General features: G+C 36.1%; 2 protein-coding genes across 2 annotated transcripts in view; one reads left to right on the top strand and one right to left on the bottom strand.

Moving 5' to 3' along the window:
* The window catches only part of LOC126998265 (serine/threonine-protein phosphatase 2B catalytic subunit 2-like), a 110,763-nt gene extending 98,778 nt beyond the window's left edge, over positions 1-11,985 (top strand). Inside the window, exons 11-14 of the mRNA XM_050859741.1 lie at positions 3,318-3,341; positions 5,950-6,031; positions 6,285-6,382; positions 6,721-11,985. Of these exons, the coding sequence (XP_050715698.1) occupies positions 3,318-3,341; positions 5,950-6,031; positions 6,285-6,382; positions 6,721-6,914 (398 nt within the window). The 3' untranslated portion in view covers positions 6,915-11,985. The remainder of the gene's footprint in view (positions 1-3,317; positions 3,342-5,949; positions 6,032-6,284; positions 6,383-6,720) is intronic.
* A 4,108-nt stretch (positions 11,986-16,093) lies between these two features.
* Positions 16,094-21,857, bottom strand: LOC127000840 (probable RNA-binding protein EIF1AD). The gene is made up of 3 exons (XM_050864932.1): positions 21,595-21,857; positions 20,772-20,892; positions 16,094-18,227 (listed from the first exon to the last, which is right to left on the bottom strand). The coding sequence occupies exons 2-3, from the start codon at positions 20,889-20,891 to the stop codon at positions 17,811-17,813; spliced, it is 537 nt and encodes a 178-aa protein (XP_050720889.1). The 5' UTR covers position 20,892; positions 21,595-21,857; the 3' UTR covers positions 16,094-17,810.
* Positions 21,858-21,865: the final 8 nt, after the last annotated feature.

The raw sequence follows: 21,865 nt of genomic DNA, 5'->3' as shown, positions 1-21,865 counted from the left end.
AGCCCTGCCCTGCCAGGCAGGAACCAAAAGACAAAATATCTTGTTTACAAGACAAAGTGTAGGAATAAGATTAACTATGCTTTGCCCAGGACTCTAGATCCCCACCTTGCCTCTGTAGGAAATGGGGTCAGTAATGGTAATGTCAATTAATACATATAAAAATCACTTTTATAGTAATTATGTATCAAAGCATTCATGATTTTTTTATATGGATTTTAACAATATTTCACCAGACTTCAACTTTTATTATCAACACTGTGACCTCAGCCCAAGGATTTATGTTTACTTGTTTTTAAAGGTACTTTCCCTTTATCTCATATTTTTCCATAGATGTACTGGTTTTGAAAGAGGTTGTTTACAACTCAAACCACCAAACACCAAGGTTCATGCAACTGCGTAAAAGTTGAGCTTGTTATTGCTCATTCTGCACAGATAAGCTGCCTCGCTTTGCTGAAAATGTTATACTTTTGCCTTTGTAGTGCTTCTATTGTGCCAGATGATAAAGCCTGGTTATTTCCAATATGACCTCTTTTGGAGTCTTTGATTCATATCAGTGAGCTCGTGTCTAAATCCAAATGTGCTGAGCGTCCTCACACTATCATCAAGGATAATTACCAGATTTCTTGGCATCTGATGCACACCTGTGCAGTGATAGGCTGTGGTTGAGGCCAAGGGTAATTGGCTTGGCATCTAGTTTAGCAAGTTTTCAAAGTATTGATGAGTCAAAATTATTTCACTCTGGATATTTTATGGGAAAAGGAAACGTACTAGTCTTTTTATAGATTAGTGGGAGTGTTTCTAGTAATAAGTAAAATAAGTGGAATTGAAAAGACTCATAAATTATGAATGTTTGTAAACAATCTTTGCATATATTAGCCACAGGTTAATGGGCAATGGTCTTGTGTTACAGTAAAATTTTGAAAATTTGTAGACTACTGATACATGTCAGCTGTTTTGAAACCAAATCACTGATTACCATATGAACAGAAAGCAGATCCTCATTGCTCTCAAAAGCATAACTTCTTTAACATAGAGGTCCTGCTGCACATACATTATTATTCTTTCCTTTTTTCTTTTGTTAATATTCTTTGTATGTGGTGGATTTTTTTCCATGTTGAGATTCGTTCAGCATATATAGATCTCATGGTTCATGATATACAATAGTTTGCATGCCAATAGTGAAAGTCAACATGACTACTATTGTGTGAATAAGGATATTGCTAGTAAGGATTTTGTATATACACATCTCCATGTTATGACTCTTACATTCTTCACAGCTGCTGTATTTCTTGCAAGACAGTGATGTAATTCTCTATAAACTTTTGCATGCCCCCTTTCTCCTAGGTGAGGGAGATATTCTGCAGTTGCTGGCAAATATTGTTTCCAAGCATATATATATTTATATATATATACATTTTTTATAGATATCTCTACTTTTAATTACTAATTGGTTTATTTCACTCTTGTTTTTACTGAGACTGCCATAGTGTTTCATGATTGTTGGCCACTCAGTGAGCCTGCTGTGTTACTAACATTGGCACAGTTATTCAACCTCATGATTGTGGCTTCAAATGGAAGATAATGGAATTCTTCATACCTTCATGTCCTAAGTGTTTACCAGTCTTTTCTATTTTCTTTTTTGTTCTCATGAATGGTGAAGGGGATGATGGTAAGACTCCATATTAGTGTCCAAAGGCTGTAGTCTCACTGTAGAAGTACTATGTGGCCTGTTTTTAAGTTTTTGCATACATATTTTCATTTGATGTCTCTGTTTAGAGTAATGATTGATTTGCATTGAGATATTGTCTCGAGTTAATGTAAATGTAATAATATTTGTGTTGTTTCATAAACAACAGCACACAGGCCAACATAGTTCAGGATAAAATAGCTAGATGTACCTTAGTATCTGATAGTGGCAAGTTGGGTGGGAGCTGCCCTCCTATGCCAGCACTGCTGTACACTGTGTGATGTACTGGTGGTCATGTGCCTGGCCCTGGGCCCAAGGCCCCACACCCTGCCCCACACTGTCAACTTCTCCCTACACATGTACTGCTGCACTCACAACCTGTATTAAAGAAAGGAAAACAATATACCACCAAACCCTTCATTGTTACTGGTGTAGAAACTTGCACCAAAGGTTGTAGATCCCAAGAGTACCATTAGTCATGTAGTAAACTGAAGTTGCTGGAAGTATTTAGTGGCAGTAAAAGTAATAATCCTAGTAACTGTATCTAAATGGATGATTTTCAAAGAAATTGTAAGTATACATATCTGCTAGGGTCAAGTAGTGACGAACTTGAACGTAAGGAGCATATTTGAGCTCAGTGGCATATGATTCTACCATACTAGCTGGCTGTCCCTCATTGGGATAAAGGCACTATGGCAGTTTGAGAAACCTCTGTTTTTAACTGATAAAGAAAAGACATTATTCAGACCTGTTTTTTAACTGACAAAGAAAAGACATTATTCAGACCTGTCCAGAAGTTTTACTTCATGAGGACTGAAGTTTTCTACTCAATTAACCAGTGTTTTGGGCAGCTTGTACAGGGAATGACCAAAGGTGAATACTTCGGGCCAGTTTAGATGACATGCAGCCATTTCTTTTGGCCTGTGAAATTTCTCTTCTACAAATGTCCATCTTATTAATCCATTGGAGTCATGTCTTGTTCTTTAACTATATGTATCATAAACAACAGCAATCATCTTTAGGTAGCATATCAATAAGACTAATTATCATGTATATATACAAAATTAGTCCATATTATACACCACCTAAGATGGTTGTTTATGTTACAGTTAGATGCCATGTCTTGCCTGTATATGGAAAATTTGACCACTTAGATTCTTAATATCATTGAGTGCTTGTTTGGAATGATTGATGCATGCTGACTGGAAATGGCTGGTTGTCAGGTTTCTAATTTTTTGTTGGATTTGTTCTCATAGGGGGACGAAGCACATTTCATATCATGCAGTTTTTTGACCACGAGTTGTGAAGCCTCATATTATGACATGGCAGCAAAATGTTGCAGCTAAACATGACCAGTATTACCTTAGTTGTTGATTTACTAAATCTACATTCGTCATAACACTGAGGCTTCAGAATTATCATCTTGGTCACACAGCACTATGGTCTCTATTCCAGTAATACTTTGGGTTTATCGTTGATTTCATTCGTACTGTCTCCAGTACCTTTTTTATCTAGTATTTCCTTTTTCTTTCCATTTCCTGTGGCTTGCGTGCTCATAAAACCCAACAAAATCCTGCTTATCTTCTTGGACCTTAATACTTGTTGATACTATTGTGGCAAACCTTGCAAGCAACAACAGTGCTAATTGTGCCGGGTAAGTCAAGCACCAGGCATGGAGCAAGTAAGGAGAGTGCATGTCAGTCTGGAGTGCCTTGAAAAGATTTTCTTGTATGCATGTTGGCCTTTTTTATTTCCCCACTTTCTTTCGGTTTACTCTACCTACATTCCATCATGACTGACTCCAATAGGTATTTTTATTCTAAATAACTAAAAAGAAAGGCTACCATATAACTGTCAATAGAAATAAAGAGTTTGAATGCTAATCACATCAGCTAACCAGCAATGCAGGTCCTGCTATGTTCAGAGCTAAGTTTGTGCTTGAAGTTGTGAATACAAATGATGCTTTTCAATCTTAGTGGAGTAGGTGAAATGGCTAGTTGTGAGTGGCTGAACTGTTGACAGTAATTTCCATTTGAATAGGTCACTATGGCTGGCAGTCCCAAACCAGATACACAAATTGACTGATATAATAACTGTAGATCTAGACCATGCTTATGTCTTTGCATTGTGATGAAATACGTCATGCATTTAGATGGAGAATCATTGTTCAAAGCAACCTAGTTATAATCTTGTTTTGATTTAAGTTGATGGAAGATTTTTCAAAATTTCTATTAGATACATGAAATAAATTTTTGCTTAAAAAATGAACTATTGCCTGGGAAGTATAATGAACTTGAAGAGCCTTACACTGGACTTCCACAAAAATAGTATTTCATTTGTGTTTGTGCTGCTCAGAGAAAGGGTCTTGTTTTAATATATATATCTATGAAGGCTCTATTTCTTATAGTATTGGGTTACTTAGCCATAGTTTCAACTGCACTAAAAATTTAGCAAAGCTGCTGTTCTTAGTACTTCTGACGGGTCCATAGCTATAAATAGTAAAAAAGATTTCTTTCATTTCATATGATTTATTAATAGAAATGACAGAAATCTCCCAATGATCCTGTGTCATCACAATTATGACTATGGCATTGACTGAATGCCAGAGTTACTGTATGAGATGTTCACCTGTATGTGTTGTCTTGCTACTGATGTTGTCTCTGGGGCTTTCTCTAGTGTAGACTTAAGGAACAGTCATTCCCAACAAGTATAGGTTAAGGTATAAAACATCAATGTGTGTATGTGTGTGTGTGTGTGTGTGTGTGTGTGTGTGTGTGTGATATATATATTTTTATATATATATATATATATATATATATATATATATATATATATATATATATATATATATATATATATATATATATATATATATATATATATCATTTAAAAGAACACACACACACACACACACACACACACACATGCTCACACATACACACATGCTCACACACACACACACATGCTCACACACACACACACACACACATGCTCACACATATGCTCACACACACACACACACACACACACACACACATGCACACATGCACACAGTTCCTTTAGGGATTGGCCATATGGACTGGATATTCAAGATGTTCACAATGCTTCTATAGACACTAGTAAAAATACTACTACTGTTCAATATCCCATCAGCTTGCAGTCTTGAGTCAGTGTTAGGTGTATGACATTGCCTACACTTAACAGTGCCAGCAATGACAATAATTAATTTACATTAACGTTTCTTATCTCCAGAATCCTGATAGATAGGTTGTTGAAAACTGTTTCTTTGCTTGATGCTTCAGTGAATGCACAACACTGAACAGTGACTATGAAATTCATCTAAAAAAATATCAATGGGATGTGTGAATACATTTAGTTGCTAATATGCTTTCCACCCCATTTTGCCCTTTATAAAACATTTTGTGAGTTCTTTTTGAGAAGTCATGAATTAAGTGTTAAAATAATTATGGATTAGTGATCAGCCTGCCATCAAATGGTGATCACCATCCACTCTGCTGAGCATGTGTGTCTCCATGGGACAGAACACAGATTTGCTGCTTATAAAGGATGTGATTTATAAGGAATATTGCCAAATAAGATGTCACTGGATTTCCTGTCCAATAATTGTGTAATCATTGAAGTTTTAGAGTAATGATAAAATTTTCAAAGCTAATGTGACAGACATGTTAATAAGAATTATATAGTTGAAAATTACATAATTATGAATAATGGTAATGAGCTACAGTAGTCATTTACAGATAGTGTCTCATGCAATAATATTTAATAAATTCCTTGGTTCAAATGATAAACGAATTAACAAGTCATTCATAACAGATCCACATGACATTCCATGTTGCATATCTATATGTGAAGGTAAACTATTCTAGGGATTCTAGACTAGGGAAAGCCCTAGCTGTCAGTCTGTGTTGCGTTCATGGTAGGATGGTAATCAATGTTGAGAGAGCTAACAGTGTTACTTAATATCCAAGTCCTCAAGGGATTCTAGTGTGAATGAAATATATTCACATAAGACCTCTGTTAAAAATATTGCTTACGGATATTGTCTACTGTACAATCTGTTTTAAGTACAAAAAGCTTAGAGGCCTAGTCTCCTTATTTGGGCTTGAGCTTTTATATGAAATTCATCAAAATTTCTGAATACTTTGCTTGATTATTTTCTACCTTAGAAGTATAATTGGGGGTTAGAGATTCCTTGTTGGGAGTGATTTTGTATTCAGTGTTCTGTTCCTGATCATCAACAGAAAAAGGAGCCATGCGGAAGGAGGTCATCCGGAACAAGATTCGTGCCATTGGCAAGATGGCTCGTGTATTCTCAGTTCTAAGGTAATGGGTTGTACTGCAGACTTACATTTAGAAGCAATATAGATGTTTGTTGTGTCACTTTAAAGCACAATCCACACATCCTTGATGTGCAGTTAGTATACATCAAACCTCGAGTAATTTTAATATTTTACAAACATGAATGAATATTAAATCTTGGACCTAACTTTTGTTTCTCTTAGTAACAGAAAGCAGCACAGTTATAAATAAATACACAGAATTAATGCAATCTTGCCTTGGCTGATTCTGAATACAGAGAGGAGAGCGAGAGTGTGCTACAACTGAAGGGCCTCACTCCTACTGGTGCTCTCCCACTTGGAGCTTTGTCAGGAGGAAAGGCATCTCTCAAAAATGGTAAGCTGTTTTAAGTGTTGAGGTAACAGTGGTCTGCATGTCATATGTTTGCATTGAATGAAGAGGCAGATAAGTTGACATATGATGTCTTTTTGTATGTAATGTCCCTGCATCATGTGTAACAGGGGAACCTTGTTATGCGCCCTTGACAAAGAGGGCCACTTTCCGTATGCCTATGTTTCCGATTCATATATTCATTTGGAGTGTAATGCAGCAATGTAGAAAGCATACTTTAACTAAGAGGGTCATAGTATAATTAGGCATGTATAAGTAGACATATTATTTCTCAAGTGAGAACTACAGCATAAAGGGCTTACCAGCCATTTTAATGTTTGCAGCTATGGCTGGTTTCTCACCAAATCACAAGATCACATCATTTGCGGAGGCTAAAGGGTTAGACGCCATGAATGAGCGCATGCCACCCCGAAAGGATGCCCCAGCCATACCACAGCCTGTTGCGTCATCGCCGGCTGCAGCGGAAGATGCAGAAAAATCCAATTCCTCCAACACAGCACCCAACACCCACTTGTGAAACCCACAGCCTCAGGTGGCTATAATTTATTAGAACACTGTTAATACTTAAAGTACTAGTAGAAGATAAAGCACATTAGACCTTATTTTTATTATTTCTCAAATTCACATCATTACGTTTTCTCCAGTCACAACTTCCATTCACTGGGATTTTACTACAAAATATATAATATATATAATTCTTATATTAGTTCTAATGTTTTCTTCCAGACTGACTTGGATGCATTTAATTGTAATAAATACCTAAAGTTTTGTCCATGAAAAATTTCCTTTTTCTTTGCACCCATTACATGCTGATCATACAAACAGGTTGTTAGAGCTTTTACAGTAAGGCATGAGAAAGCACCAGAAGACCCTCCATTTCCGAGTTTCTTTAAACCATTATTAAGGAATACACAATATATACACAACAATAAAATAATAAAGCACCACCTTGATTCGTAACACTTCCTTCCTTATAATTAACTGATCTCAGTTATTCTCCACCTTTTTTAGTCTTATGAGGTTCAGCACTGATAACTTCCCAGTGTGCCCCATATATTGCTGGTGCTTTTTAAATATTTTTCTGGCTCATGAAAACATTCTAATCTCTGTTCTTTAACATTTTGAAGCTGGAGGTGCTGGTGTCTTACTGTAAATTAATATATAATTAAGTTAATAATCATTAAAACTTTATTTTTATTATTATCAATATTTCTGGAAAGAAATCTGACCATTGGTTATGAAAAATCCAAACATAATACACATCCCTGACAACCAGATTACAGTTCAGCATCAGTTGTGTAGATCTTTTTTTAAAAAAATTTCATGTACTTGTTTATAGAAAGTCTGTAAGGGAGAATCTTGGAGCAATGGCGAGTTATGTTAACCTGTAGATATGCAGCTTTGTCCTGTTTTGTTGCAGTGAATGAACAGTTTTCCCTCACTTGATTTGTGAGCATTAGGAATTATGCCACACTCAGCATTCCCTACATATCATGGTTTATTATGTTTCTACATATTTCCTTATTTTTCCATAAAGATAAGGGTTATCTTCATGCTATCCATATATACGTCAGTCCTCATGAGGGGCAACATCAGTGTTGCTCAGAAGTGCCAAACTTTTCCTGGTATGGTGTATATAAATTCATGGCAGAAACTTCAAAGGCATTATAATGATGTAGGATATTGATGTTATATTCAAACTAGTACATTGGAAGTCAGCTATTATCAAATTAAGTAAGATACACAGGATAGCTTTGGTAGAGAGGAAACAGTTCATGAGTCTTGAATTAGAATGCTACAAGTGCCATCAAAGGGGTGGTGAACAAGATGGAATTTGTGGGTTTAGTATGTTCTTTGAAATGCTTGTTTATAAAAAGTTTGTGTGCTCTTATGATTGAAAATGCTATCAGCTGAGTATTTCTTCAGGCATCCATGAATGGTCTGGTTGGTATGTATAAGAATTTGGAAGCCTCAGGTCTAAGAATTATTTTTTACCATTCATAACATTTAAACCAGTCACTGCTTAATGTTTTGTAACTTTTTTTTTTTTAATGTTGCCACTTTATTTGTAAGCTAATTTATTTGACTGTCAAAAATGTCTAATAGAGCAACTGCAGTGTTACAAAGCTGCTGGAACAGGTAACTGTCCCTGTGGTACTGAGAATGGAGTAAACTTTCTCCCCCTCCCAAAATTACAAATCACAGGGGTAAAAAGCTCATGGGTAGTCTCTAGGAGCATTGCCAAGTGTAGCTGAACTTGTCAGTTATAGTATGAATACTAGATGGAAAATTAGTCAGTGAAGGTTTAGTAATATAAAAAAATTAATGCAAGCAAAATGTCTTAGCAAAATTAAATGTTCGTCAGTGTATACATTGGCTAGGATAGTTAGAAGATTAATTTGTACTTTTCTCTAATTCTTTTTAGGAAACTATTTGTGACCATTTTCCAAAGCATTCATTGAAAGAAAACTACTTAGACATGTAAGATATTCAGCCCAAAGACCCAAATTATCACAATGAAAGCTTTATAGAGTGTTGGGTTTAATTTATTGTTTCATTATACTCATTTTCTCATATTAATTGATGTGAAGAAATCATTTGTATTCAAAAATAATATTTATGCAGTATTAAGGTTTTGATCATTATCACTAGTAGTTTTTGGAATGATCACGTGACATTCATTAAGATACACATTTTGATAACTAAGTACTCCTGCCAGCTGATTACTTGCACATCACATGAGCTGCTACTCTAGCCCCAGACCACTCAGCTCTGTGAATGGCCACTGAATAGTTTTTGCAAATTTATTGTTTAAAACTCTAACTCCAAATGCTCACACAAAAAAACTGTCATGATAATTTCAAATGACATTAATTTTACTGAACAATGTATGAGCATTTCTACTGGTTTGAGATTCAAAGGATGAATGAACAAGGGAACTGACTGTGCATTGCAGTGTACTAGACTGGTTCCACTCAGGTGAAAGTAAGTGACAAGTTGAAATGATAAATTTTCTGTATACGGTGATGTGCATCGAGCATGTCTTAAATATCTTATTTCTTTGTTCAGAACTGTTCTTGGCTTTTGTGAAGAGGCTTTAGGATTGAACATGCATAGGAATGATTGTATGTGAATGATTTGTGACTTATGAGTATATAAGAGATGCCATCTCACTGGAAGAGGATTAAAGAATGTGTTAGGGTTTAGGGTAGGTCAACATTGCTGAGTGTAGAGGAGTTTTATTACCTGGGAGACATGCAGTGTAGGAAGTAGAGATGTTTTTGCTTATGTTGCAAGTGCAGGAATAGGTTTTCAGGAGCAAAACAATTGAGAGTAGCAGAATACAGCTATCAGGGAAAACACTCAGTTCAAATCCAGCCCACACACAAAAAAGTTAGAATGAGAATAGCAATGGAGTGGACCAGTTTTGGTAAACGGTAATATCATGATTAGCAAGCTGCCACTCTCCCTATCCCAACATATGGGTCAGAAGCTTGGAGCCTCACAAGAGATTTAGCAAGAGAGCTAAGAAACCCACTGAATGGAGAGAAAAATGTTAGGTAAAACACGTAGAGAATATCTTAAGAATAAGTGGAATTGGATATAGAATTGATAACAAATGGGCTAAAAGAGTAACAGAGTGGCAACCAGAAATTGTGGCAGACACGGGAGGCACAGGATCAGGTGGGAAGATAAAATTAGAGTGTTCATTAGAGCAGGATGGAGTACATTAACATCAGAGAGAAAAGTGGAAAATGCTGGGAAAGGCCTTTGTCCTGCATTAGACTAGTAATAGCTGAAGGTGAGAGAAGATGTGTGAAGAAGTCAAAAAAGGCTAGGTGATGCAAGAAATTTACTTCTTTGCAACAAAAGTTACTGAATATTTTGATGTCACACATCTTTTCTGTGCAGTGAAACTATGCATCAGATGGAAATCTATGGTTTCACACATTAGTTTAATGGTGTGACTGATAGTGCTGCTTATTTTCATCGGGCAGAAAATTTTGACCTGGATCATTGTGGGTTTTTAGTTGGTATAAATTGTAGCAGGCAAATACAGGAAATTGAACAATGTGATATTACTGTAAAAAGAAACCGATATATTAGCAGGAAAACAGACAGTGATGACCTACAAGATGGCTGCATATGGTAAAAGAATGTGAAATCTCTCATGGCATGTGGAATATGAATATGCTAATGACTGACTTGACTAAACAACAAAACTTAAACAAAGGAAGGTGTACATCTTAGGAGTACACCCCTCATTTACTGACTAACCTATGCCTGAAAGACATTACATTGACATTTTTGTGTTCATAGAATGTTGCAGTGGTTTAATTTTTATAAAGACCAGCAAAAAAGAGGCTGACAGCAACACATCAAGCAGTGGTGGCGCAGTGACCTGTTCCCTTCCCCATAATGAGTAGGGAACATGGAAAACAATCATACCAGTTGAAGCTGTTCAATACAATATTTTTTTTGTTTATGCATTGAGCCAATTCAACCGCCCCAATCTGTCTTGTGAAGACATTTTGATCCTACTTTTTGTTTGATATCCATTTCAAAATTATTGCAGGTTTGATTTATACCTGAGATATAAGGATTAAGGATACCTGTCTACATGTGTCCAGCATATTGTAAAAGACGACTAAAAGGGACCGAGCTGTCCTACAGGAGTTGAGGTTGGGAACACAAACCCCCTCAATTATTTTTGCTTCAGAAACTCAATGAAATAGAAATTTCTAAAAAGGGTGTCAGATAATGGATGATGATGATCACATGATATGTGAAATATTTATCATATTAACTTTTAACTGAATCACACTGTTTGAATGCCAGGTTCAGGAGTTTAAATTTATGGTGTACCACAAGAGACCGGTCTGAAAATAATTAGAATTTGAGAAGCAGGTAACCTTTACTTCATAATGTAACACCATTTCAAGTCTTAGTAAATGCAAAGTGGTTTGGAGCACTCATAAATAGTTTGCTATGGACCCTTCATTACCATCTCTGGCACTTACTGCAGAACATTGAAGTTACTACTATTCTCATGTAAAGTTGGATGTTACATTGCAGTTAAACTGAGTAAATATATTAGGGTTACATAATTTCAAACCGTATGTGCAATAAAAGGTTTTTCCAGTATTGCATCAGCTATTTATAACTTATTTAATCTATAACAACAATACTGCACTCCTATCTCTGTTTAAATATTACTGAGATCTACCTATATCTTGTACAGAAGAGCACAATTCTACCCCACTTATCATTATTAATACCATATGTTGTAGACAATAATTGAAGGGTAACTCTGAATGTACATACTTATAACTTACTCCTTGCAGTAACTGGGAATGTACATAGTTATAGCTTGCTCTCTTTCTTTTAATGAATGCTCACAACTCTGATGTGACAGTATCAATTAATTTCTGGAAATTTATGATTGTCAAATTGCAAGATTTTCCCAGTTTCAAAACTTTCAGTATGCTGAATGAAGTATTCAAAATACCAAACAGTTGCTTCAAAACTTTGTAATTGTGACCAAATATATACCAGACCTAGAAAGTTTGCACTAGGAGTGGCCTCAACTCCTGCCTCTCACCACCATGTCGTGGTGAGAGGAGACATGATCGAGGTTTATAAATGGATGAAGGGCTTTAATAAGGGAGACATTCATAAGGTTTTGTTGGTAAGAGAACCGGGTAGGACACGAAGTAACGGGTTTAAACTGGATAAATTCAGATCAGATTCAACAGGACATAAAAAAAAATTGGTTTACTTAGGAGGTGGTGGATGAGTGGAATTAGCTAGCAGTCATGTGGTGAGTGCCAATACAATTTCACAAAATAAAATAGATAAATTAATCAGATGCGATATTAGGTGGGGTGAGGGTTAGATACACCTTGAGTTGGCAGAAAGGAGCTGCCTGCATCAGGCCGTGCTCCTTTCTTGACTCCCTCTACTCAGGGTAAACTGGCCCCAAGTACAAAATGGGAAACAATGGTAAGTTATGCAGCCTGGACCAGCAGCTAAGCACGTTGAAGGGTGAAAGCTTGGATTCAGTAACTAGTGGTGAACTGCTGGGAGGTACATATTGAGTCAGCTGTAGACAGGACAATAGGTAATCATGGAAGATGTAATAGTATTTCAAGTAATACCGTTCTTGTGTATTTCATAATGGAAGAAACTTTACGGCATGTAAAGGTTTATTGTAAAATGTATGGGGCAGTTATTAAGTCATGAATGGTGAGCATGAAAAATATCCTGCAGGTGAATCTTCTCAACTACTGTATGGGTAGAAAACTAACTGTTATGCAGGGCTTGAACAGACTAACAATTTAGTTCATATTTCTGTAACAATCGGAGGACCAGGTTGTGGAATTAGGTAGTGAATAAACAGACTATTGTCTGTAGGTAGGCCATACTAGAGGAAAGTCTGGCATTCCATAATAATTTATCCATTCTCCCAATATTGCTTCATGAAGAAAACCAGGAAGCAAAAAAGGCTTTGTGTGGTATAAATAAGAACTTGTCACAGATTACTGTTTAAAAACATCAAATCACTGCTGTAATGTTTTGCTCCTTGTAAGAGTCAGAAATGTACTCATTTAATCATCCACTCAACATTTTACAGCTTTATTTTCATCAAAATTAATATATATATATATATATATATATATATATATATATATATATATATATATATATATATATATATATATATATATATATATATATATATATATATATATATATATATATATATATATATATATATATATATATATATATATATATATATATATATATATATATATATATATAAAATGTGTCAGTTTTTTAAAAGAAATATGTATTTGATACTAAAAAGTCAGTAGCTGGCACAGCCAGTATTTTAGTATTCATTACACTGAACAATAGAAAAATATTTATTTGCCCATATTATTTATTAATCTGTATGTAAATATTAAATGTCAAAGATGCAAATTAGATAGTAACAATTTTCACCTACTACCTTATTTTCAACGTAAAAGCAATTAAAGAAGCATATAACAGTTTTAGTCCGAACTTCATTTAATAAACTGATATAATTTCAGGTTGGTATGGTGTATGAATGTAGGTGATGAACTGTCAACATCTTGCTGATCTCAAGTGTGCAGTGACCCAGTAGGGTGAGGCTGTCTGGCCAGGTCTTGGTTGTGATGCAAATATTGCCTCAGCCCCTGGTGGGCCCCACTGGCCAGCCAACCTCACTCGGCATACTGCCATGCTGTTTCTGTTGCTGCTGCTGTCGGCCAAGACTGGGCTAGGCCAGGTCGCTGCCCTAGGGGCCCATCAGTGCTGCCACCACAGAGGGTGCAAAGAAACGTGGCAGATGCGGCCTGGCCGGCCCCAGGTCACCAGCACCAAGCTGCTGCTGCTATAGACTAATGACCCGGTCACCCAACCCTCTCCAGTGTCCTCCTCCAGTACACTCAGACTACACCCTCTGTGTTGCCTACACTGTTGGATTTCTGTTACATCCTCCCTTCCCATTGTGTTGGTGATGTAAGCCAGGACTCTTGAGTGTTGCCAATGAGCCATCACAGCTACTATAATGGTGAGCACTTGCCGAGCTCCAACCAGCCAGTGGTGGGACAGATAATTAGCACAGTGGAGTGAAATGTGACTGTGTGAACCCTCCAGCAAAGCCATAATGACCAGGAGTCACCAGCTGCAGTGTCTGTCCAGGTTGTGTCACATGACTAACAATTTAATGTTTAAATGAAACATTACTCACATTATCTAAGTGAACCTGTTTATAAATTGACAAAATCATGTAAATAGTTTTCTTTATTATTGTGTATAGCATGCTTGATATTTAAAAGACTGTCGTACAGCCTCTCTAACTTCCCCCTTCCCCTCCTCTGTAGCAAGACAGCAGCCTGTGTATTGGTCCAATGGACTGTTGGCAAGCTTTTTCCTAAATATCTGCCATCAATGTGACACTTAAGGATGCAATACATTTTGGCCTGTGTGCAATATATCCTCATTCTCATCTAGATTTCCAAATTCTCTTAGGTTAGAATGGTAGCTTGTCATCTTTTGATCATTGTTCTGTTGCTCCTCAAATGTAATTTCTATAAGTTTAATACCATTTAGCATTAAGCCATACTCCACAGAGGGAGTGGTATACATGTAATGAAAGCAAAACCTGTTTTCAGGGCTATAGATCATCATGTAATTCAGTCCCTCTGACATTACCATTACATGTTAATGATGATCCTGTTGCTTATTGACGTTTTCTTCTCGATGGTAATTTTCATACATGCAACTGTTTTGTCATGTGAGATAGTAGGATTCATATTTATCAATTCTGCCATATTAAATGTTATATAAAATAACTACTACTAATAAGTCGTGTTTTAAAACAAATTTTATGCCTTTTTCCAAACCAAAGTGTCCTAGTCATATTTCTCGAGTGGAAAGAAGGCATCGGGGCCCAGCCAATAAGTTGTTGAGCCTGACAGAGCCCCAACTCCAAGCTTCCCTATCCCATCCATACCCCCCAAAAAAAGGACTCTGGGCCCTGCCCACTCTGTGCTGGGATCCATCAGCCATCACACGTCAAATTTCCCCATGTCGTACTGTAAGTGTTGACAAGAAAAACAAAACTTTAAAGAAATGTGTACATTAAAGCATCTTGTAAAACACTATCACTCATTTTTCACTCTAAAACTTTGATGGTTGGTGTAAATTTTGAACATGCAAGTAGCCCTAACTTTTTTTCTCTAGTAGCTCATTAAATCCTTGAGAAATATGTGAATGTGCGTTGAGAGTGGTTATTATGCTATGTTAATATTTATTACTATAGGCAAATAAACAATTTGAAATATACTTTTGATTGTGAGATAAATGTTGATTGATTCAAACTGATATAAATATATTATTTTCTTGTGGAATAGGATCTAAGTTTTCTCTTGTTACCTTGTTCATTAATACATCTTTTAGAAAGTGTCAAATGTTGTATATGACAAATATAACCTTTAATATTGTTTTACAACTTGAAGCTTATGTTCTGTTGTCAGTCTGCAGCATAAGCTCCTTCAAGTCCAGCTTTTTCAAGGCCAGAATGTTCAGGCTGTTGCAGGAAGCTGGTGTTACTGTTGGCTAGTAAGCTAGTGTGTGTGTGTGTGTGTGTGTGCGTGTGCGCCCATGCATGCATGCGTGGGTGCGTGTGAGTGTGTATGTGTGTTTTGTGTGTGGCTGTTTGTGTGCTCATGTGTGTTTCTGTCAACCAGTGGGTCATAATAAATAAAGCTAAACTTAAGTAAGTAATTTAAGACATATCTGGAAGCAGTTAGTCAAACATTTCATCTCTTTGACTGTTAATCTACATAATGATTCCAGAAGCTTTATACTGTTAATAAAGAGAAATATTAATATTTCCTGTCTATGGATTAATGTAATTATATTGAAAACTTAAATATATAAGAATGTAAATGGAAAAACAACACAAATTTCAAGAAAGCCAGGTAGTCTTCAAATAACTATGCCTAAGTTTAGAGAGGAAATGTCCAGCATACATATTAATGATTAAAACCAAGATTATTTGTCATGTATTAGTCATAGAACTCCCTTGTTCAGTTTTATTTTTACATAGATTTGAATCTTTCATATATTTTGAGTATGCACATTTTATTAGGTGGGGGTCTGAATATATGAGTTTCACAGGCAAAAAAAAAAAAAAAAAAAAAAAAATAGATAAATTATTAGTGGCTCTGACATCCCTTGGTTGCATAATGAAATCCTGAAATTAGGGTACCAAGATCATGAAGTAAATCATACACTAACACCCACTTTGTATTGTTTCTCCATGCACTGAAGACTTCCATAAAGTATTAACTACTAAACAGAAAGAACCCAAGGTACAGGTCATATTTGCATTCAAGCATGAAGATAATCCGAAGTTTTCACAAAGAAGCTGCGTTCTGTTATGAGATGTTTCCCTCAGCAGTAACAGATGACCTAGTGTTGATGGTACAAGTCCCAACAACACCAGCATTCAGCACCCCTGGACATATGGCCTTGACCCCTTGCTACAGGTCAGTCAATGAGAAGCAACACGTCTGCTTACTCATGCATTGTACAGAACAACCTGTTATCCCTTGTGTAAACAACCGTAAGAGATGATGATGATGATGATGATGATGATGATGATAATAATAATAATAATAGTAAGACATTAATTATTATAAAACTTCTCACATGTTAATCAATAACTAATCCTAAGTCATAATCATGACCTGTATCAGTGTGTGTTACAAACTACAAGCCTTTGTGCTACTGTTTTATACTTCTCAGCATCTCTGCCTTTGTGGTGTACTGTAACATAATTAGTTATATATAACCATGTTTATTCTTTTGTTTAACTGTTCCGATTCAGAAGATAATTATGACTGGACGTTTGCATTGTTTCGACATTGAGATTCTAAATAAATCCTAAGAATCTTTAATAGGATTTTTTCACCTTTTGGCACAAAACAATTTACAACAGCACTTTAAGTGGATTGTGTATATGCACAATACACTATTAAGATGATCTGAATTTTATTTAGCTTGTATAAGTAATTTTGCATATTACATTAAAAATCCAATTAATCCAAACAGCCGAGGATCCACCACACCTGTTTGGATTAGTGGATTTTTTGGACTATTGGATGGCACCCCAAATCACCTGAAATGTACATTTGAGTGATATCATACAATAATAAGGCAGTTTGTCCTATCTGAATCACAGAACCACAGCACTCAACATGCTTAACTACATTCGGTTTACCGCATGACAACATGACAGACTTTCTTTTCTTCGCATTCTTTTTACCAAACCCTGTTGCTGTTTTGGGTGACATATTGAGTTCCCCTAAAGTCACTCCACAAAGGCAAAATCCAAGTAAAATGAAGAGCAATCATTAAGCTCCAGTCATTATGTTTTTCACATGACTGGTGTGGCTACAAGATGATGCATAATGACTCAGGCTAATTTCTTACATTATCTTATGCATATTAACAGACTTTAAGAAAGGCAAAATGTGAGTGGTGACCTGGATGAGTTTTTTGAGTGAGCATTTTGGTGAAACAGGTGACTAAGCGCTTGTAAATAAAAAGTAAGTTCTACCTCATAAGTTTGACATACGTATATATACACTTACATCCACGCCCAGCCTCCTGAATGTCTGCAGGACTGCTGAAATTTGAACTGAGTCAAATGCCTTCTCATAATCATTGAGAGCCATGCATAGTGGATTACTGTACTTGGCAGATTTACCAGATCCACCTCCTCTCACTTGGTAGACTAACAGTACACTTAGGTGTGGTGGTTTCATTCAAACAAGAAAGACATTATATTTTTATTAACATTACCATATTACTCTTACGTGCCACTATCTTCATTGTTATCACAATCACTGCCCTCAATATCATCACAGTCACTGGCTTCACTGCTTTCACTGTCAGAGTCTGGCACCACTCTGGGTCGATTTGGATTTTTCATCAAATCATCGTTATCAGAATCACTTAGACTGTCCTTGCTGCCACTGATCTCTTGTGGAACATTACACAGTTTGTCTTTCTCTTCATCACATTGTCCTGAAAAGGTAGCTGGCCACATATTATTTGCTATGATGTGTCGTATGTGATCTTTCATCAAAATGCGTACAATCTCTGCCCGCACTTTATTTCCTTCCGGGATGGGCTCAGTCACCACGTAGTCGCCACGCTTGATCCAAACATGTTTACGGAACTTATGTGGCATGGAAGCCAGAAACACATCCCCATCAGCTGTTGTTACCTAGAAAGATATCTCAGATTTACTGAAAGAATCTGCTTCCTCATTCTTATCATCATGTAAAGTGAGAAATAGATTTTTCAGTTCAAAATATACTCACTCAATTTAAACCAATTAAAATATCTCAGAATATTAAAACCTTTGGAAGTTACTTATATACATTTTTAAATAGTCTCACTGACAAAATATTGAGAAACAATGTCAGTAAATGTTAACAGAATTAGAAAGCCACTGTTAGTGGCAATCAGGGATATTTGTTCAGCCATGTGCTGGCTTTGCACTCAACTGTATCTTCAGCCTATGGACTGAGGTGAATGAGAATTTCTCGTCTTAACACATAACAGTAATTGTGACCACTGTGAGACATTGGTTTATGCACGACAATGCCTTAGAACGCACAGTAATTAGTCTGAGATTAGTCTGCATCTTTTTCCAAATAGTTTTTCAAACTGAGCCCCTCAGGCCTAGCTTTGCCCCTTTTCAACAACAATGCTTGTCGCTCTTTTGTCCACATAGAAGTCCAGGATAAATCCATCTCCCAAGCGCATGCTGTTGCGTATTGATTCCTGATCCATCGTAAATGATGCACAGAACGTATACATCAAGTACAAGCCAACCAAGATGCCTCAAGTGAATTTGGCAATTTCACTCATCGCTAATGGATTTATTTATTTATTGGAGCATGGGATCATGGCACCATACACTGTTAATGGAGGGCTCTTGCATGTTGCCTCCTAGTAACAGAGATGCTTCACACTAAGCAACCACTGGCCCATGGCTCTTAACCCTTTCCATCCGTGATGCAGACGTCGGCGTCACAGTATGGAAAGGGTCAAGAGGAAATGGAAAAGGATTAATCCTCTTCTAAACCTCTCAATCCTCTTCTAAATTCCTCTTAATCCTCTTCCATTTCCTCTAAGGTTTAGAAGAGGATTAAGAGGTTTAGAAGAGGACTGACGGTGATGCCATCGCACGCCGACGTCAGCGTCGCTGGAGTGAAGGGGTTAAGGGAGTGTCGCCTATTTTACTCTTGTTTGAAAACATTAAAATTCAATCCATACTTTGGTTTATTTACACAACAATCCTTTTGTAATGAAGTATCATTCCTGTGCTGCCTGAGTAAAACACGTAAATCCCTTTAATAATAACGAAAAAGTACGCAAACATTGAAACATCACTTTACTTAAGGATGCTGCTGAGCTGTTCTTTGAGAAGGTTTTGCTCGTTGTCTCTTTTGAAGGAGTAACTATTATAAAACATTTATTGTGGATTCCTTTTCACTTACTAGTCTGCATCTCTCCGTATAATATTTTACTTGGAAGTACTCTTAAAAAAAATTGTGAATTTGAGGGGAAAGGAACAATGAAAACTGTGAAACTAAATATATTTATTTCGCTCCACATAAAAATAGACAAAAAAAAAAAAAAAAAAAAAAAAAAAAAAAAATCGGTTGAGACATCCCAGAGTTGCCCTTCTAATTGGAAAAAAAATGGTTTTGAGATTTGGGGCATTTAAAGTTTGAGGCGTAGCTGAGCACACCATTTAAAGTCATGTATTGGGGTTGCCTACTGTCGCAGTATTTTTATCTATTTTGCTAATAAAAAACACTTTAGAAACCAGGTTTTACCACGAAACTTTGAGAGACTATTGCCATCCTCACAATCATATTTTAGAAAAACATAACTAATTTTCGTCAAATCTTTGAAATTATTGTACATTTCAGTGCGACGTTCCCTTAAGTTAGTAATCAGGGTAGGCACAAAGAAACAGGGTCTTCCTGCTTTCTTGCATATTTACTTATGTTAAAGTAAGGCAGACAATTTTCACAGGCATTATAGATTGATGAAACTGCTGCACCAAGTCAAAGTAAGGAGGCCTTAGTGTTCCAGGACAACTGTTGGTGAAACTGGTTATGCTTCCATTAATCCTAACATGCACTGGGCTCTCTTAATGGGTTAGATCTGGCCAGTGGGCCGAAGTTTGCCGCCCTTGGTCAAAGGAAGTAAGTCATTGAGAACTAATAGTATTCATCCTGCAACCCCCAAAGCCCAAACACAAATATTGGTAAGATAAGTAGTGGGTCAAATTCACATTACTAAAAAAATTGATGATGGAGAGGTGTGTGCTGTTTGTGCATGATGTGTGGGTTTGGGAAAGAAAATGCATTCTGCCATTCATATAATTTAAAGAACAGCCAGAAAGAAACCAATGGATCTTACCTACCTAGAAGACTCAAAATTATACATGGAACCCCTATACAAAATGCCAAGGGGTTTAGGATCCTCAGGGGAAAAAAATAGCTAACTTGTAACTGCTCTTTGCACTACAATCCTTTTATGTATCGAAAGTAGGAAACTCATCCTGAATAAACTATCATATCCACCAACTAAAACCACTCAGTATTCAGTGGAAGTTGATTTAAATTAAAATTAAATTAAAATCTCTAGGTATTCAGCTGGAATGAATGTGCTTTTATATTCTTTATCTATATTGAAAATGGTTAGTAATGATGACAAGTGAAAGCAGCAAAGAAAATAAAAAATGTACCTGATGGAGATTGTTTCCACATGGTTTCAGGACCCTCACAATGGACTGGTGTTCTTGCGGAAGACTGAAATCTTCGTATAGCTCACGCTCAACATGCTTCTTCTTCGTGGTCACCGACATTCTGGAAGTGAAAGAGGACAAAAACATGATTAAATCAACCATATATAAAATAAAACATTGCAGCTCAGGTTTGAAATACTTCACATTAATAGAATAAATTCCATCGACAACGAGAACGACGACAATAAACAAATGACTAAACTAAAGGAAAATAAAAGGAAATAGAAGATAAAGAAAAAAAATAAATGAAACGAGTGAAACAAATGGCTAAACTAAAGGAAAATAAAAGAAAAAAGAGGAATATACAGAAATAATAAAGGAAACTAGTGAAACAAATGGCTAAACTAAAGGAAAACAAAACAAAAAAGAGGAATATACAGAAAAAATAAAGGAAACTAGTGAAACAAATGGCTAAAATAAAATAAAATAAAAGGAAATAAACAAATATAAAGATAAAATAAAGGAAACTAGAGTGAAACAAATCAAAGTAAAGGAAAACAAAACAGAGTAATATACAGAAAAAAAACAAATGGAAACTAAAGAAAAAAAAAAAAAAAAGGAATATACAGAAACTAAAGGAAAATAGAAATAATAAAGGAAACTAGTGAAACAAATGGCTAAAGGAAAATAGAAGGAAATAGAGGAATATAAAGATAAATAATAAAGGAAGCGAGTTAAACAAATGGATGTGAAGGGAAATAGTTACTGCCCCTGAGAATCGTAACAATACTAGATGACTTCAACTTAATCACAATATTCGTACCTCAAATGCTGTTCCTTCCGCTGAGTCCAGAAGCAAACAGCAAAGCATGGAGGAGAGACTTCGAAATCTCTCTACACCCTTCTTCTTCTTTTGTCCTTCTACTTTTCCTTCTTCTCTTGACCTGTTCCGCTTTCTATCGCTTCGTATGTCCTCCTCTTTCTTCTGCTTATTATCACTTTCCTTCCTCTTCTGCTTCTTAGCACTCCGCTCTTCAATGGCGTGACTCTGTTTACCTTTCCTCCTCTAGTGCTAGAATGGGTACACACAGTTT

Source organism: Eriocheir sinensis, chromosome 2 (genome assembly GCF_024679095.1).
Source record: "Eriocheir sinensis breed Jianghai 21 chromosome 2, ASM2467909v1, whole genome shotgun sequence".
Taxonomy (NCBI): Eukaryota; Metazoa; Arthropoda; class Malacostraca; order Decapoda; family Varunidae; genus Eriocheir; species Eriocheir sinensis.
Note: the sequence above shows the minus strand (reverse complement) of the source record. Positions and strands in the feature narration are given on the sequence as shown.